Here is a 19,638-nt window from a genome sequence, read left to right on the forward strand (position 1 = left end):
AAAAGGAGCGCAGACTCATTTCAATGGAGCGCGTGTCACGGGACGCTCTCGCCATGGCTGGCGATATCTTAGAATATCTTGTAATAAGAAAAAGCTTTGCAAGACTGCCCGACGTGGGCAGACAAGCGGCACCAGCACCAGCGCCCTGCGAGAACCCCAAAATCGACAGCCGTAAGGAGACAATCAAGGCAGAAAAAGTCCTTGACAGGGCTCGCATTACGTAACGTCACCGTTTCACCACCAAAATTCGGGGAAATAAAACAATCTTTGCGTTTAAATAATATATCTCACTACACAGTGTCCCAAATTGGCTCTACGCGCAGAGGAATCTCGGGTGCCGTACGGAAACATTTCAGCACTTTATACAGAGAAAGTCTTGGAGAATTTTATGAGTCGAAAAAGTGCTTATAATAATCGCTCCAGGTTGCAGGAAACGAGAATTAAAATGGGGAAAAACAAAACGATGGATTTTTAACTAACAAGCCGAAAGTGATTTCGTAACTGGGCCCTTATTACGGCACTTAACGGGTACGAGTTTCTTGTCCAAAACGTTCCCCGTTTGAACGAGTCTGCATGTTTCGTGGCAGCCGAGATGGCCGTGCATCTACAACTAGTTTGGGACACACTGTATTCACTTTTATTTAAAATCGTTATCGAAATTACCGCTTACAAAAACATTAAATTAACGCTTGAAATAACAGTTATTGCACAACAGACGAAAACACCTCTACAACAATAAAATTACCTAATAAATTAGCTTACGAAATCAATCTAAATACGTTTTTTTACTATCAAAAATAATAGTACGTTTTGTATATACAAAAATAGCACCTTTCAACATTAAATTTAGTGCTGGTATAAGTTTGTTAAAAAAAGGTTAAAAAAAAGTGTTGACTGTTAATAAGGTAAGTGTGAGTATACAGGGTGTCAACGTTGTCAAATCGGCAAAATTGCCAGCGCCTCTAAATATCCGGGAAAAACTGACATTTTTGGTTTATTGAACGGAAACGACTTATAAAAACATGGAAAAAATACATTCTTAAGGCATTTGTAGGGCACTCTTCAACTGGGTCGTCAGTCTCGTTTACTAATCCAAGTTTTCTTAATTGGAAGCGCAAGTTCTGGTTTAACAACAATATTGTAACGTAACGTTCAGGCGCGTGAGAGCTCGTCCGGAGAATTCCGGGCAGCATCCGCGGAGCTAATTTTTTGGAATTTCACAACAAAAACAGGAACGCCCAGTAGGGTTCGATTTTTGTAACTATATTGTACAGGGCAACCCGGTATACCGGACATAACTTTTCCCTCGCATTAATCCCCATAAATGTATCATCTTAAATTTGCGCCTGGCAAACACCCTGTATGTTAAAGTCCCGTTTTTGAAAAACTTCGTAGTTGTCGCCTTTTATCACAGACTGAAACCTGTTAGTTCAGTTAAATTTTGTGTTTTGTGCATATGAATCAATTCTTTAATAATACCTATGTATCGCACGCGAGAATTTTATGCTATCACCGCTCCTTGCATTAACTCCAAACGTCCATAGAAATGCGTTTTTGCGTCTCCATCTTCTTGTAATAGGCCTGAGCTGCTTCCTCTGTCATACCGCCTTTCTCTTGGATGATCTTCAAAATGATGTTGCGCACGTCCACAGCCATCGACTTCGCGTCCCTGCGGACACTTTCTCTTTGAATACCGAACTTCAATGAGGGAAAACGAACTTACCCGCAAATGTACAGATGTCCATTATTCTCGAAAATATTCCAAATCACATCGGCATCCTTTTCAATCAAATGAGTCACATATACTTTGTGAGCCTGATCCCGCGAGAAGGCCACTTTCAGCGTCAACAAACCGTTCTTCTCGTATTCCTCAAATTCCTCCTGGTACAAGAAGTCTTCGTTCCTCTTTCTGCAACCGAAATACAGGACCGTTTGTCCCATCTGTTTGCCCTCGCTTTTCGAATGATTTCTCTCTTGAATGAACCCTCTGAACGGAGCTACTCCGGTCCCAGGTCCAACCATTATAATGGGCGTTTGCGGCTTTGTCGGCAGACGGAACTGCGATTTTCGAATGAAAATCGGCACGGTAAATGCGGCCCCATCGGGAATGGGTATTTTCTGCTTCAACCACGTCGTTGCCACTCCTAATAATTTACTGCACTTATGTCCAAAGGGCCGTTTTCAATTGTTACTGACCTTTGTTAATGCGTCCAGTGGGCGTTTGGTACTCGACAACAACAGCGGTTACGTGCACGGTCGTCGGATGCAATTTAGGTGATGAAGAAATTGAGTAGTATCTCGGCTGTAATCTGGGCAGCAACTCGCACAGGTGATCGAGGGCTGGTTTGCACGAGGGCAGGTCTTCCAAGATGTGGACGATGTTACGATTGTCCTCGATTATCCACTTCTGGTACAGTGCTTTTCCTGTCGAAGAACAACAATTAAGTCCCCCATAAAAGTCCAAGTGAATAGAATAACTAATAATTAAATTAGTGACGGTCAACCGAAATAGCGTGCGTGAAGCGAAGGTTTTAACCCCAATTTATGCCCAGGAATCCGTTAAATTAGGCGTCGGTAATCGAGTGGCACATTTCATTGACCCACGGTCGACCTATTGGTTGTTTCCTGAGTTACTGTCCAAAATTGATAAAATTATCAGTGAATAATTGACAAAATGGTGAACGCACAATACGGCGAAAAACGACAACCGCAGTTTATAAATTCAGCTTTAGGAATATTATGTCTAAATTATAATTCTCAGTGATCTACATTAACAGACCATTCTGGTTGTCGAGCAACACGAATTTATCGAGGTACCCAATCGCTTGCTGAAACCATCCCATAATGGTTCCCTTAATTTTCCGTTTGCTGGATGAGGTCGCGCCGCATTAACGATGGGTTCCTCACAAATATATGTCCGAACAAAAGGAAGTATCCTTGTTAACAAGAACTAACCTTCAGGACTGGTACTAGCCATCAGTTTTAGCTTGTCCTTGTCAGCCGCATCCGAACAGTATTCGGCCAACTCTTTCAGCACGTGCGTTCTGGGGTTTTGCGTAATATCCAAATAATGAGTTAAAGCAGTTCTGTAACTACAAGGGCATGGGAACGGGTGCTTCTTGCTGGATTCCTCATCAGTGTTTATTAATGAGAAAATAGTCTCCAAGTTCTTTTCGCACAATTTTTCGATCTGCAAATCAAACGGTCATATTTGCCGGAAAGCCGGAGGAGATTTTTAACGGACCTTTTCTACGAGCTCCGTATTATTAACCGGATACACGGCCAGATGGTCTCCGGAGTCGTACCGCATCTTAGAGTCTCCAATATCGAACTCGATGTGCATGCAGCTCCTGTCGCAATCTTTGAACAGCTCTCGATTGACCAGAATCTTGGACAGATAGGGGTTTTTAGCGTCATAAGGCCTGAGGAAAAAGTAAAATTAATGCCCCGCAGGGGAACATGCTAGGCCAACTTACGGTCTCTGGTTCTTGTGTGAATGCAGCCTGCCCATTTCACCGGTGAACACGCGGTCAATGTTGTCCTCGTGTTCGACCAGTCGGTACTGGCGCATGCTGATGTCCTCACCCGTTGATTCTATCCCGAAGAATTCACATACTGCGGGCCAAAACTTGTCCTTCCACGTGATAAAGTCATCTTCAATACTGGAATTAATGAATAATTGTTTAATTGCTCGGTGCAAGGGGTATTCGTGTTCGAGTGAAGGGTTCTCCAATATTCTCCAAAAATGATTATTAAATTGGGAGATTTGGACGGGGCGCATCTGCGCAAACTGTCTTCTACGCACGGTTCTTGAATTTTCCTTAATTTTTGTGTTGATGGTCAAGTAAGAGGAGACACCCCTGGAGGTTTGCAAACCACCGTCATGTTTAAATAGAAAATAATTCAATTTAAAAAAATAGCCCCCGTCGCTGACTTGTTTTAGGAAAAAACGTGAAAATTTTCTCAGGAGATATACCATTTTGTCACTTGGAATTTTTTTTGGAACACTCTGTATCTAAACAGGGGAGAAATAATGAAGGCAGAAAAACCAAAGAAGGCCAGCAAGTGCTATGACGACAGTTCCACATTTCATTAACTTTACTTACTTAGCATCGTCATCTCCTAAGCCCAATTCGAAGACTCTGGTAGCTCCCAACTCCTCTAATCTCTTGTCTACGTAAATCGCTACCTCGTTATAATGCTCGTAGGTTTTGTTCCCCAAGCCGAACACCTACATAAAATATACAGGGCGTTTCATAAACGTAGCCAAAAACTTCTGCGGCATGTAGAGCTCACAAAAACGAGTATTTAGATCGGATAACGTGCGGCCAGAAATCGTTTCTTTTCTAAAATACAGAGTGTTTAATTTATTTTATTTAAAATATTTTCCAAATGGTCTGAGACGAAGACAAGCAATCAGGGAGACTCTATGGTGGGACAGAAGTGCATGTCCTGGAGTAGACAGAAAATTTCTGCCTACACCACTGGACCCCGTGCCGCCAGTCGATAGGGATGCTTTCAATGGAAAAAATGGTGCGCCACTGACTTTTTTAATATTGCCTCATTCCTTAAAAAAATGTTTTGTTGCTCAGGTGGCAGTTTTCAAGATATATAGATAGAGCAATTCAAAATACATAGAAAACAAACGATGAATATTTCAAAATTTCCGCCATTTTCCCCCGATACACACTTCCATCAAACCGTTTTTGAAATATTTAAAAATAAAAAAATAAGACATTAAACACTCGGTATCTTGGAAACGAGGCGATCTCACACCAACCTGAATTCAATCTAAATATTTGTTTTTATGCGTTCTACATCCCCTGAAAGGTTGTCGGTGTGTTTACGAAACATCCTGTGTAATCAATACCTTATGATAAATGTGTTACATAACAGGGTCAAAGGCCAAGAAGGAGAATCGGAATATTCACACAGACTTAAAGGTCGCGACTCAATTTGGCCGTGATTTAATCTTATTATTGGGCGAAATTATGCCTTTATGAATGTTTCTTGGGGGTCTCTTAAGAGGGCACAAAACCTGGCGCTCTCTCTAAAAAAATTTTCAAAAGCGCGTAAAGGAGCCCCGTTTTGACTTGCTTCGGCACGCCTTCCGTATAATTGTTCTACCGAGAAAACTCACGAAATTCAGTGGCGTCCCGACGGAAATAATCGGAAAACTGCGGGTAATCAATCTTGGGCCTACTGCACGGGTTCCCTCGAGTACTTGACACTTACAGCGTAATTCAGACCAGTCAAATCGGCATCTCCGTTTTGCAGCCACTCATAAAATTCCATGGCATTGTCTGTGGGATCCCCCTCGCCGTACGTGGCCATGCAGAAAACGGCGAGAGAATTGGGGATGTTCTTCAGATTCACAAGTTCTTCCTGTGAAAAAGCATTAATTTCAGTCGCCGAAAGATCAAGATTACAGCAAATCAATTCGAAACGTATCACCAATTAAGGCGTATTCGGTTTTTACTGGTAATTTCCGAGCCGTCTTCCAAATAACAATATAAATTATACATAATCGTTAAACATATTACATCACACTAAATAAACAATTAGGGTAATCATGAGATAGTTATTGTTTCCTTGATCTCGCAAGTTAAACGTCACCTTGCCCCAGTTCTAAACGGTTCGACACAGGTGGAACCTTAGATTACGAAAAGCGACAGTTCCTTCACTGGTGATATCACCCTCAAGGTGAACCGCGAGGTGGTTCAAGCAGCTTTCCCTGGGCTTACCATATCGCACTCTTCCGGATCGGCCACCATCCCCTTCAGCCTGTACCGCACCCCTTCCTTCGCCATCCTTCCTGCGAACTCCTCCCCCGTACCGGTTTGGCTTCCATAGAAAACCACCAGGCTCCTTCCCGAAGACTGAAGTTTCTTCACGAAGGAGTTGTCCGTCGTACTTTGCATTGTGATAGATGTCGGCCTAAACGGGCAAAGTTCATTGATAAATGCACGATTGTAACTTCGTTCCAACAGGAATTAATTGCGGTCGTGAATGCGCCAAGGGAGCCCTGACCGGTGGCCCGTGGGCGTTTCCGAAGTTGCAAAGATGGTTCGTTCTTCCTGTTGAAACGGACTCACCACGGAGGAAGGTGCATCGACTTACTGAATCGTGTAGGACTTCCCATTCGATAAGCTGCTGACTGTGTTGTTGTTTCTCTTAAGCAAAAACCAGGTGATCGCCACGATGACCACTGCCAATAATATTATATCGTAGGTGCTGAAGAGCGAAGACTCCTCAATTTGCTCTGTTCCGACCTCGGCTTTGGACTCATCCATGATTGATCCCTGCGGACAAGAAATTACTGACATCGGGGACGAAAAGGTCGTTTACATACTGGGCGACATTGGGAGGGAGGGATGTGCGCTAATAATTATCAGGTCTGTATCGGGACAAGTACGCGATTAATTTGACGAAAACTGACGCAAATGCGGTTTTCGTCAAAAATCAGCTACCAGTGCGGGTTAGGCAAAAGCTATAATTATATGTAATAAGACGTGCACTGGGCAATATTCATGTGTTATACGCAACGATGACAATGTTGAAAATTAAACACACGGAATTTCATTAGATCGAGCACAGGCCTGTCCGCTCGCCAAAGCTCGGAAATGTAACAACGCACGATATCTGTCAAGTCACTGAAATTATCGCTTGAGATTTTTATTAGTTCATATATAGTGCGAGGTCACACTTTATACAGGGTGGAAATGTGCCGAACTTCCTCCTGCCCACTGCACGGACTCGATCCCTTGAACGCGAATTTGTCCCAGCGACGAATTGGCCCCCGCGAAATCCCGACTTGAACCCATCAGACTTTTTTCGAAAGTCGCTTGCAGGGGAATCTGCACCGTAACAACACGAAGGGGGCAACATTCGGGAAGTTGCAGATGCGACCAGGTTCAGCAGGCAAACCTGGGGAAATTTGCCCGTCTGGACGTTTCGAAAATTTGCGCTGGTTAATTTTTTGCAATTTCCCAACGAACGATATCACCACCCCGACGGACAGGCACCGACATGAAGTTGATGCCAGAATTTCGCGGTCCTCAACCAAGGACTTACCATCACAAGGGCGCTAATCCAAGAAGCAACGTGAGATACCATCTTGTTCCCGATCTTGACCCGTAAAGAAATCGTTCGAGCTGCCCTAGCAGAGCGTCACTGTCCGGCCAAACACCACCAAATGTTCTCTACGTGAAACCGTCTCGTAAAGTAAACGTCCTGTTGTTTAACCGTATAAATAAATGTGAATTTAAGTGCGCGTCATAAGCGGTTAACAACAACATTGCGAGGTTGTAATGTTGAGGAACGAAGCTCGTGCAACTTGCGTATTAAGTGGAGAAACCCGAGAGACCCCGGGTGAAATTTGCATTTGTGTTCGCCATCTTAGCAAGAAACTCTTGCCCCTCGCCCCCAAACCCGCCTTTACGGTCTTACTGACAAGGGGATCGTAGAAGGTGTGGCCCGTGGCAATTTCACCTTCCCCAGACAGAAATGGGGGGAATTACAACATGCATATGGGGCAAAGGCATCGCGAGAGACGCAAATCAGCTAAGGATAAGATAATGTTGTTGCTCCAAGGCGAATGCTTAATGACTTTGCTTATTTATTTCTCCGAATGCAGAACAGATAGTGCGCATTTTTGCTTTATCATATTACTCGGCAGTTTGCAGTCCCACTTATCGTCTGGAAAAGATGACAGATTTATACCGAGTGTTTTTTTAAGCCAACACATCTTCACGCCGGCTGTGGCAACGCCCTACCACAACGTGACGGGGGCTAGACGATGGGGGTACCCACCCACTCCCTACGCGGAGAACCTCGACCAAGTCGCTTTTTTTTTTTTAATGGTCCGGGATGGTTGCGACACGGCCCCGAAAAGCATTTTCAATGGGCTTGTGGATGGTGCCAAAGGTTCCGAGGTTGCGCAGGCCAAACGCGTCCGATAGAGCCCAAAAATGCGAAAACCACGGGCAAGACGCCTGGTCGGTGCATTAAATTGCATTAAAAACACCGACTGGAGTGATAACTCATTCAAAGCTTCATTGTAATCAAATCAAACTGCTGAACATTAATAACTTGTTACATTTTCCATACAGGGCGAGAACGACCTTCGCGTGGTCTCGACGAAAGTCTCCTCGAGACTCGGCAATGGCTCGCTGTCTCAACTCTTCAGTTGTTCGTTGTTTGATTTTGAACGCTACAGATTTCAAGTACCCCCCTCCAATAGAATCCCGAGGGCTCAAGCTCAGAAGTGCCCCAGAACGCGTGGCCTCACACTCAGTTCACCGCTCAGCTGCGGCACGGGGAGTTCTTAACCGCAATCTTAACGGTCGGCGGATCGGCAGAGAAGTGGCCTGCAGGATCTCCGGATTTTGGTCCATGCGATTTTTTTTTTCCGTGGGAACATCTCGAAGATTTCATAAGGGAATGTCACCGGAAAGCGTGACTTTGCAAATCACGAACGCTCGCGGCAATGATCCAGAAGACACACTTCGTAGATGCGAAAAGTCCTTCGAAACACGGTTAAACAGGCGCGCCGAAGGGCAGGGACACCGATTCGAGCATTTGCTCTGGACAAAGGTTATGGAAAAATCCATGTCCTCAGTAGTCCCGAAGCAGACATCATCAAACCTTTTGCTCAATCATAGGCGACAGAGAAGCTGAATTTCCTCAGTTACAGCGTTTTCCAGCACGAATCGGGAAAAGCGACTCAAATTTTTTTTTTCCAATTTAGTCACGAATCTGTGGAAAAAGCGGGGGCCGCCCCTTTTGAAGTTAAGAAATCAGCCCCTTGTGCGGGGGGTGGAGGAGAATCAACTCTAGCAGCAGCGCATCTCCCCTTTTGGGCGGTTAAAGCTTGATGCTAGCTATTTCCCTATGGGACGCCTAGTATGCGACATGTTCCAGGTTAAATGTTACACCCTGTGTATAATTCAGTACTTCTCATGGACGATTTGGGCCGCATTCCTCTAATTTTCGAGTGAAATCGGACGGTAGTTTACTCCTTCTTCCATTTCAATTCTCTCTCGGTGGAAATCTGGCGTTTTCTAACTTCTATTTCCAATTCGTTCCCTGGTTTTTCCATCACATTTAAATTCGTTGATTGGGGCGAAGTATCAAGTTCGCGAGGGGGCAATTATACAGGGTGAATTATAATGAGTGGGCCAAACCCCAGAGCTGAATTCTTTCTACGAAAGTAGTCTTAGTTTGTTACTGAGACCACGGTCTGGAAATGCCTAGTTAGGAAAATACAGGGTGTTAAAGGTTCATTTAAAAAATTCAAATTTATCTATATCTCCATAACTGAGATATTTATACAGGGTGTCCTTGCCCCGGGTGATTTCCTGTCACATTTTATGAAAAAAAGTTCTAATAAACGTATGTCCTTTCTTGTTTCGTTTTTGGTGATACGGGGTGACAAAGTTTTATTTTCTTCCTATTTATCATAAATATTTGCGGACATAGGGGGCACCATGCAGATGAAATCTAGCATTCAGGGGTTTTCCGAGGCGGGAAATTCATATATGACGTTGCTCCTACGCTCGAAAATATTTATGAAAAATCGAAAAAAAGCAGATTTTAACACCCTGTATCACGAAAACGAAGCAAGACAGGACATACGTTTTTTCGGAGTTTTTTTTCCATAAAATGTGCAAGGAATCACCCCTTGAAATTAACGCCATCATTCAGTAGACGCCCTGTATACAGGGTGTTCCTTAATGACGTGCGGATATTTTAAGGTGGGATTCTACGTGGCAAAATAATGACGGTTTATCACACAGGCTGCGTTCCAAAATGCCCCGTTGCGAAAGCACAGGGCTGCAAAATTTTAGAAAAAAAAAGTGGAAATTAGTGAATATCTCAGAAACAGGTTGAGATGTGTCGATGAAATTTGGTGCAGTTTATAAGTGGGTATTAATTACAATTTACTTCAATATTTTTAAAGAAGAAGATGCGCCACTGATTTTTGCTGAATTAAAAATAATAAAAAAAAAATTGTTATTGAAATCTATTCCTTAAATTTTACCATTTGCTAGCTCGGTCCAGTGCATTATTACAATTATTTATTTATTTATTGTTTTGCTTCTTGCGTGATTCTAAATTGCTAATTTTCCCAGAGGCGTAAAAACTAGGGGTAGAACCACCTCGCGCAACCCCAAAATCCCCGCCTCTGGCGTATGGAAGGAAATTGAAGTAGCGCCCGCAACGGAACTAACGATAATCTGAGTTCTGCATCTCAAACGATTCCGGAGACACCGTCAAAAAACTGAAGAAACGAGACTGTTTTTTTTTGACACCCTGTATCTCCAAAAGGGCGCGTTTCCGGGCCCACGTTAACAGGAACTTTTCTCTTATAACGAGCCAGAGAATCGCACCCTTCGCTCCGCGACGCATGTTTCGACACACCCTGTGTTTGACGGGTCGATGCGGATAGTTGTCGAAATTTCCTCGAAAATCTGCTATTCGTTTTACGTGAAGATTTCCCATTGAATATCAGAAGAGACAGATGTCTCGTTTTCCAGAACGATGGTGCAGTGGCAGAACAATCGCTTTGACGATGGACGGATTGGTCGTTTCGGCCCTGCGAGATGGCCGGCACGAAGTCCCGATTTGAACCCGCTCGACTTCTTTTTATGGAGATTTTTTCCGACGATTAGGCCGTCGCGAAGAGGCCAGTGACGGAGATTAATTGTTGCAAAGAATTTTAGCAAGTCAGGCTCGCATCAACTATTATATAACGTTCGACAATTATATGCGTCATTAGTGCGACAGTGCCGAGCGTGCATGGAGGCAGCAGGTGGACATACGTCAGCGGTTAATTTCAGGTTAGTTAACTAAAAATGTTTCTAAAGGTAATTAAACGCTCCGACGGTGTCGCTTTGCCAGGGCCCATTAATGTTTAAACAATTCGCCGTACAGGGTGTTTCCCAAGCGCGGTGCGTGAATCCGAGAACGTATTCCGTCCCCGAAATAAAGGTAATTCGGTTACACAGGGCGTTCAGGAAAGATTGAGACGTACGTTAACCGGAGGTTATATGCGTTAAAGTAAACCGATTTGACTAAATTTACTTTAGTCCAAGAGTCGATACCAACGGAGCTACAGGGTGTCAAAGTAAAAAAAAATTATTCCCGTTTCCTTTAATGTCTTTCCATAGCTAATTTCACGAATTTCCTTATACAGGTGTTTTCGGGATGACAAGTTCAAATTTATTTCGGTGTATCTCGTAGAGGGCGCCACCGGCGACGATTTCGGACCCTTCAAACCGTTACGACTTTTTCGTTCCGCCCTGTATGTCATCTTGGACCAGAAAAATCTCTTTCCCTGTCTTTTCTAATTAAGAAAGGTATGCCCTGTTGAAGTCGCTGGGGCCAGCGGTTTCCGAGAAAAGCGCGTCTAAAAGCGATGACGTACCGCCATTTAGTGTCACTGCGAGTTCGAAAGAAAATAAAAAATATAAAAATATAAAATTAAAAAAACATAAAAATATAAAAGTGAAAAATATAAATTTTCAAAAAACATAAAAATATAAAAATAAAAAATATAAAATTGAAAAAAAAAGGTTTTTTTTTTGCGATTTTTATAAAAAGTATAAAATTTATCAATGTCTTATGGTGTTATTTTTTTTCTGGTTGTGGATAGCGGTCAAACACACAATAAATTAACTGTATTTTTAGATAATTTGTTTGCATTTAGTAGTACATTCGCGCAAATTAGCTGGAAGTGATCGAAAGATATAAAAAGAAATGTTATTTATTTTTTCCACCTTGACACCATGTAGTTCCGTCAGTATTAACTTTTGGACTAAGGTAGATTAAGTCAAATCGATTTATTTTCACGTAAATAATTCTCAGTTGACGTGTGTCCCCCACCCTTTACTGAACACCCTGCTTAAACTGTATCCCAAGAATGCTTCGTCACGCAACTACAGGGTGCGAGAATGTCATTAAAAAATTACCCGGCAAACGCGGTACGCCAGTGTCCCTTTTCAATAATTTTTTTCCATTTTAGCTGTTTTTTCCATTTGGAGGGAGAAAAGCACTTTTTTAATCGAATTGTTGAAATGCTCGGAACTTCGAATTGATGGCACTTTAGCAGCTGGATCGGACGCGGGGGTGCCCAAGCTTGGCCAGCTCGCAGTCCGGACACGAACCCTTCGGACTTTTATTTATGGGGTCGCCTCAAGTCGCTCGTGCATCGGACACCTGTGTCAGATGAAAACGACTTAAGAAATCGAATAGTTCAAAGTTGCAGTGCCACAAGAAACACTCCGGGTGTTTTCGAACAAGTGCGACAATCAATTGTGACACGATTGAAATCGAGCGTTTTTTCACGAGGTGATTGTCATTTTCAACATTCTCCTTGACTCTGTCTCGCAAATGATTATTTTTAAAATTGCTATTTGCTGTTAAACAATAAAAAAAAATGACCCGCCATTCATTAATTAATAATAGTTATTAAGTTACAGCGCACTACAATGTCTTGTTTTTTTTTTCCATTGAAAACGGTGTTTCCTACGGATAAACGTCAAGAGACCTTTTACCCTCCAAATCGAAAACGAAATAAATAAATAATAAAAGTAATATTGAAAAAGAACAGTGGCGTAGCACGCCTGTCTCGTATTTTTTCAATGAAACCGTCGCGTCCTGTATTTCCGTAACGAGACATTTTTGAGATACAGTTTACGTAGCAAAACTACTGAAAATAGGGCAGTTTCGTCTGACGAAAGCAAGGACAGTGATGTCCTTCACACGCGGACACCAGTGGTCCTCTTCAATCTGTCCGCTCATGAGAAAATTGCGAAAATATAGGCAGTTCCGTGGAACTTATTTTTCAAATAAACATTTTGTTTAAATAAAAAAAAATTAAATAACAATAAACATTAGAAATCAGCCATAAAAGGAAATATTTTCACATAACAACTGAACAGATAAACGTATGTTCACATACATGTATAGACACATCAACGAGTTGTGTGTTTACAAACGCTTATACAGGGTGTCCCACTTAGAGCCGTGTCCGAAGATTAACGGTACGTTGCATGCAAAAAGTATCAAATAACAGTTATGCGACAAAGGGGGGGACATGACATGAAGATGGCGACTTATCCGAAACGTGACTTCGAGGACAGTCTTTTTTCAATTAAAAAAAAAAACGTTACAATTTGCACCATACAGGCTGTCCCAAATGCAGCGGGGTGCCGTTGCTATCTCCTAAACGGTGAGAGCAACGGGGCCAGTTAAATCAGAGAGAATGTGCCAGACTTGGGGCTCAGTTAATATTCGAGACAGCTTCACCAACTTCCACTTATTTTCCGAGACATTGGGAAAAATTTGAAAAATGCCAAAATTTCATCTTTACGATGAATCGAAGACTAGAGATTTTCCAAAAAACAGTTTTTTGACCTTGTGACGTGTGCGATTTTTGAAATTTCGTCATTGGCCTGGTTTCGGAAACACATGTAACCCGTATAATCTTGATTTACATTGAATTTAAAACAGTTTCGAAATTGGGGCGCAGCGCATGACAAAACAATTTAAGTCGGTCCCAGACCGTTGATGCCGTTTGTGTCAAAGTAAGCTACGTTACCGATAGCCCTCTTCGAATAAGAGTTGAGACGCGTTTGGACCCGGAAGGAAATGCTTTTGGACGTTGGCTCCCATAAATTTCCCGAATCAGAATTTTTCATTTTCCAAATTAAAAAAAAAAAAATCAATTTTTTTTCAGTTTTTTTCAGTTTTTTTTTTGATTGGGCAGAAGAATTGTTATGAGTTTTAAGCAAAATACGCGTTACGAACTTTTGTGGGGAAAAAAATTAATAATTTCGACTATCGACAAAACTGGACAAGAACCATCGACAACTCTGCGGCAAAGCGGCTGATAAAAATATTGCTCAAGTGAGATTTTATCTTGTCTAGGCCTCCAACAATTTGCGGGAATAAGTTGCCCCCAAAGCAACCATCTTCGTGACCCCTCCCCTCCCCTCCCCTCCTGCCCCCCGCACAACTTTCGTTTGGAGCTTTTCTCACGCGACGTTTTTGACCGATCTTCAATCGCAGCTTTAAGCGGGCCACCCTGTATTCGAAAAAACTCAACTCAAATCGTATTACGCCTTCCGATAACGTCTCGTCATTAGTTTAACTGGCAATTATCTACGTGTAGTCACAAATCAAACGTTCAAAAGGTCACATTGAGATGAAGCGCAATAACATTCCTCCTGTTTTTGCGCGATCTTGCAACAAATCATCGCGCTTAGCACTCGCAAAGCTAAAGTGGGACAGCACCGACATGATTTCACGTCTACCAGCGCATTTTAGACTTCGTTACTCACAGATCTAGCAGTACTCAGAAACACCACATCAACGGACGCACAACTGAGCCGGAACAATCGAGCATTTTTACTTTTATCTCCTGCATTATCAGATCAGCTATCTCTGGATCACATGAAGAACGAACAACAATGAGCCGTTTCTCCGAAATCGAATTTCCCATTAATGATGACGAGGATCGGAGCGTCCGCTCGCGGCGTGCGACGAACTCGTCGAACGAATTGGGCCACGCCACCGATGGGGTGCGCGCTTGCGCGCGGCGCCCCGAGCTACCTGCGCGTGGTCGCGAGCGCTGCGCGCAGGGCGCGCGTTCACGTCCTTGAGATTGTGTCGCGAATTGCCGCCGCGATTGCTAAATAGCAAGCGACGACCGAAATCGGTACGTTTCGAGCACGGTCAGCACCGAAAGCGATTCAAGGCCGAAAAACGATACATCGCGTAGTGAACTTTGACCATGAAAAGAATAATTTCGTTACGATAACAACTAATTGCTATTACGGTTTTAAGCTTTCAATCGCTGGTAAAATTAAAATTACAAATTTTTTGGTCCCATTGTCTAGGCGTCACGTACGCCAATTTGCGAACGTAAGTTCAGCTTGAGACATTTGCATGTATAGTTTGGAGTTCGAATCTTTGTGCGTGCAACGAATTCGGCAGCACGTACGTAACTAGGGAGTGTGGGGGAGACGTGGCGTTCAAATAACGCGGACTGAGACATGATGCGCACGCCTCTGCGACTGACGCACTTGATGACGCGACTGTATAGGGGTTGAGTAAAGATGGCGGCGTGAACGTATGTCTTCTAGTTGGTGACTTGCTACGACTCTAGGACGATCAGGGGCGTGGCTAACGATTTTACTGTGCCCTGTGTGAATTTTTTAAAACATTTTCCGTATTTTTTTTCTGTTTATTCCATCATTTTCTCTTCACTCTTTACCCGCCTTTGCTGCACCAGATCCCTCTTAACCCTTTTGGCCCTTGTGGCATCGCTGCAGAGCCGAAACGAGCCAGAGTGCAAAAATCGACAAGTCAAACTCTTCGCGGACACGAGTTCTCTTACTCAGGTGTCTTCTACTGTTGCACCGAATGAGCCCCAGGAGTTTGACGTGGACGCCCTGTACGTGGAGTCCCGTAGGAAAAAATGGAAAAGTGCATTTACCTGCTGCATGGGCAACCCTGTGTGTACAGGGCGTTTCAGAGTTAATGGGTACATACGTTTCCAGGGGTTAGAGCACTTCTCCATGATCCTACAGTCACGCAAAAAGGGTCCGTAGGGCCAGGGAAAACATTCTGTGAAGTGACCGATTTTGTTCAAATTTTGTATAGTGAAAATTCGAACTTAAGCTTAGTTTGCGTGTTCGAACAACTCTTGAAATTTTAAGCTTTAAAGTGCTTTTCAGGGTCTTAAAAAAAACTCAGTTTTGGAAATTTTTTGTGCAATGGAAATTTTGCAATAAAATTTCTAAAATCTCGTAGAGGGAAAATTCGATCAAATTCGCACAAATAAGGGAGTTGCAGCCCTTGAAAGTCGTCAAAAATGCCTAAATTTCATTATTTTGCGTGAAAACCGTCGCTTTTTGGATGTAAAGCGACAAAACAGACCCTGGATGCCCTCATGAGGACCATCAGAGCACTTCCTACGTTTTTTTTTTATAAAAAAAAGGGGATAACCGGAGAGAATTAATGGAGAAAACTAGTGCGGCTTTGGCAAAAGTTGTTTTTTTTTTTGGAAAATTTATTGAAAATCAAAATTCGCGCACGCCCAGTGTGGCGGCTATGGATGAAACATGGATGTTTGCAAAAAGGAGCGAAAAAAAATCTGGACAAAAGAGTTCAAAAAAGTCTACATAAGCCAGATGGAAGGAGGAGAGGGGGGGGGGGGTTATGGTGCTGCATGTCGGTACCTGTGAAAGTTTTATAACAAGGCGGCCCCAGCCGGCAGATTACCACAGAGGCATGAGCGCCGATACATTTTTAAAAGAATAATTGACCCCCAATTTGAGTACAACTTCGTTGGTTATAATGGATAATGCCCCTGGTGCAGCATTCAACTGGAAAATGGACCTTCCGGAACAAACCGGACGGGCCCGAATGGTCAGGGAGGTCGTTTTTTTGACAAAATTATGCTTAAACTGTGTCCAACTTTTAAACACTGCCGAATGCCACAGGACACGACCCGTTAGGGTCCGCGTCAATCCAAAAGCGCAAAATGTTCCGGACGCCACTGGTCGCATTTTATATTGGCCTTGAATTGATTTAATACGTACGATTTCTACATGTGACGCACATGCAAAAATTCGAACTGCTAATATTTATAACTATGTGTTCTGGTACTCCGAGTACTACCTCACTGGGTAACTCTTCAAGCCGCACATGGAACCACCGACATACTGCATGTTAGCAAATTTGCCTTCATGTCTGTTGAGGTGTAATGTTTATGGCTTTTAATTAATTCCGAGTTCTGAATTTGTAGAAATGCGCCACAGATACGCTCTTCTCACGAAACATATACCGGGTGGCTCAGGGAACAGTGCCCATCCGGAATATCTTCTCTGTCCCCTGGCAAAAGAAAAAAACAAACAAAAAACGCCGAAACGCGTCAATTTTGACACGGGCGGGGACATCGTGTGGTGCAAGAGCTGCTGGCGAAGTCTCGTTTCTCCACCCCCGGAAGCCGCCCCTTTCGGATTTTATGGGGGGGTTGCGTTGGGGCAATTTCATTCCACGTTGTTACTGATCATTTATTTATTTTATCGTAAGACACAGCGAAGGCGACCTCCACTGAAGTCCATGCCCACGTAGCTGATCCTCAAAGCGTCGTCGCACATTATTTAACACGTCTTTTGTTACTGACATGCGCTATTCGACCATTCGGGCGCGTGGCTCCTCGGGGGAATCAGATTGTGTGTGTCACATGTTCCGCTCTTCAAATGTCCCCATGTGAAAAAATCAAGGGGACTCGGGCCAGGCGATCTCGCGGGCCGCTCCGCTGGAGCTCGTCCGCCGATCGACGCTCCAGGAACTTCTTCGTCCAGAAGTTGTCGGGCAGCGGCGGTGCAGGTTGAAAAACGAACTTTTCTTCTTGAGTCTATTTGGGCTATCCTGAACAATATGGCGTCTCGTAGAAGCTGCGGGTACTTTCCTCCGTTCAAGTTTCCAAGAATGAAAAGTTGTCCAACGATGTGATCGTCCAAAATCCCTGCACCAACTTTCAATTTTTGAAGTTGTTGAGTACGGATCTCTCGGAACACATGAGGTTTGACCTCACTCCAATAGCACAACTGTCTGTTTCAATGTGACGCGTCACCAAAGGATTTGCGGAATTCTCATCAACGTTCCAAAGCGTCCTCGTTTGGTTCCTTTGCCAGTTTTACGCCGTAGGGAGGGAATTTTACATTATTAGGATCAGTACTCTCTGAATCACCAGATTCGTTAACAATCTTTCGTCCGGTCGTTCTGTTGTCCGTTTGAACGTGTCCCAGGACCGCGATTTGGACTTCGTCAACTCTCGTTTAAGTCAAATGAAAAATTGATCGGACTGCGATGTAACGTCTTGCGACGAAAAAAGTATCAACAAATTTTTCCTCCAAAAAAGAGTAGAATTTATCAGTTTTAATTGGAATGTTAGAAATGCGATTGTTATTAACACACTTGGGACGTGGAGAGGTTCCGAGCCTAAACTGTCCACTTTCAGAATTTATTATAGCAATATTCATGGATAAGGTCGAGTTATTTGCTCTTTGCTTAATTTCTACAAGGCCGAGGTATGAAATGAAATATAAAAACACAAAATTCACCACGTGGAGAATAAAATCACCTTTCAAACGAGATATAACACAACTCCTTTCCGAAGTTGAAAATTTCAAAGGGGTGGTTTCCAGGGGTGGAGGGATGACATTTAAAAATAAAGTTTTTCAATCAAACGATGTGCCCCCTTAGAAAGTTGGCGCGTTTTGGTGCTTTTTTTTCTTAAATGAACAACAGAAGAATTCGGGGTGAACACTTTTCTCTGGGATGCCCTGTATTTACTTATCTAAGCCAAAGATACAAGACGACCTTTTTAACCTGTAGCTGCGGTACTCCAAGCAAGCGCTTACCGACCTGTTATTACACTTATTTAAATGCTTTCTATGCCTTAAATGATTATACAGGCTGTCTCAAAAAAAAAGGACGAAGCTATAACTCAGCAGTAAAAACCAAATAAAATGATACTTTGCAGGCTACTGCGTAACGTTGAAATTCTCTTTTTTTAACTCAACTTCCACATCAGGTGCCAACTTTAGAGTTTCTAACAGAACTTCGTATTTTTTTTTGCATTTTCCGACTGAAAAAATAGATATTTTTCAAATTATTTAACTTGTTTTTGCTAGATGCGGCTCCAGCAAGTTTTTGTCAATTTTATGACAACTCTTCACTACAAATTCACGATTTATCGCACACATTGTGGCATTTACGCAATGTTGAGGTTTTTAATTTATATTTTTAATCATTTCTAACGAATATAATTTTTAAATTAGTAGATATTAATAATTTATACGCAGATAAACATTATAATTTAATTACTGCTGACGCAATTTTCTTATCCGCACGTACTTTAAAATCTATCTCATTATTACACGAACTAGCCAAGTTTGTCCCACGATCTTTAAATTGGACTTCAAGATTATCTATGTGAAGAGTACTTCAATTAAATTAACGATCAGACTACTATACATTTCTTTACATTTAATGTCAGTATGTTGTTGACAGACCACTTGTAACTATTCTCTAAATCCTGATTTCATTAAGTATGGTCTCAACAGCCATCTTCTCAGGAGAGCCATTCCATAAATGGGTGTTATCCACATATAAAAGAACATCACACAATTCTACACATCAGAACAGATATAAGATTTTTGGGTGAAAAATTTCTAAGTAAAACACTAAAAAGATACTAAAAGCTGATACATTTCTTATGACAGACGCTCCCCTCAGCAGCCTCCCAGGCACCAAGTCAATCTGATGAGATTCATCCACTGTTGCTTTCAGAGGCTTAGCTCTTGCAATGCCCTTATTACATTTTCCCAGATCAATGCATCAAAAAAATCACTCACATGTTGAATTTTTTATTGCTTTGTCAAAGTAATTATATAATTTGGGTTAAATTATCGGTACTGCTCTAAGCTATTGGCTCTAAGCTGACTTATTTCCAACTTCTTTTTCATCAAGGCAATTTCTACAGAAACATTAAAACCAGTGCAGAAGATCAGTTAGTTTTTTCGATTCCACAAAGATCATCTTGGTGGCGTAGTTACA

At 42.6% G+C, this 19,638-nt stretch overlaps 1 protein-coding gene across 1 annotated transcript; it reads right to left on the reverse strand.

Moving 5' to 3' along the window:
• Positions 1-266: 266 nt before the first annotated feature.
• Positions 267-7,234, reverse strand: Cpr (Cytochrome P450 reductase). The gene is made up of 11 exons (XM_066301251.1): positions 7,075-7,234; positions 6,121-6,302; positions 5,745-5,937; positions 5,236-5,385; positions 4,107-4,231; positions 3,477-3,662; positions 3,245-3,422; positions 2,956-3,190; positions 2,197-2,424; positions 1,724-2,144; positions 267-1,669 (listed from the first exon to the last, which is right to left on the reverse strand). Exons 1-11 carry the CDS (start codon positions 7,114-7,116, stop codon positions 1,525-1,527), a joined length of 2,085 nt encoding a protein of 694 aa, XP_066157348.1. The 5' UTR covers positions 7,117-7,234; the 3' UTR covers positions 267-1,524.
• Positions 7,235-19,638: the final 12,404 nt, after the last annotated feature.

This window comes from Euwallacea fornicatus, chromosome 38 (assembly GCF_040115645.1).
Source record: "Euwallacea fornicatus isolate EFF26 chromosome 38, ASM4011564v1, whole genome shotgun sequence".
Lineage (NCBI taxonomy): Eukaryota > Metazoa > Arthropoda > Insecta > Coleoptera > Curculionidae > Euwallacea > Euwallacea fornicatus.

Excerpts from the sequence above, each read along its gene's own strand:
- Cpr (XM_066301251.1), bottom strand. The coding sequence starts at position 7,116 with ATGGTATCTCACGTTGCTTCTTGGATTAGCGCCCTTGTGATG. Across the intron at positions 5,386-5,744 it reads ATCCGGAAGAGTGCGATATG|GAAGAACTTGTGAATCTGAA; the intron begins GTAAGCCCAGGG and ends GCTTTTTCACAG. Across the intron at positions 1,670-1,723 it reads GGACATCTGTACATTTGCGG|GGACGCGAAGTCGATGGCTG; the intron begins GTAAGTTCGTTT and ends AAGTGTCCGCAG.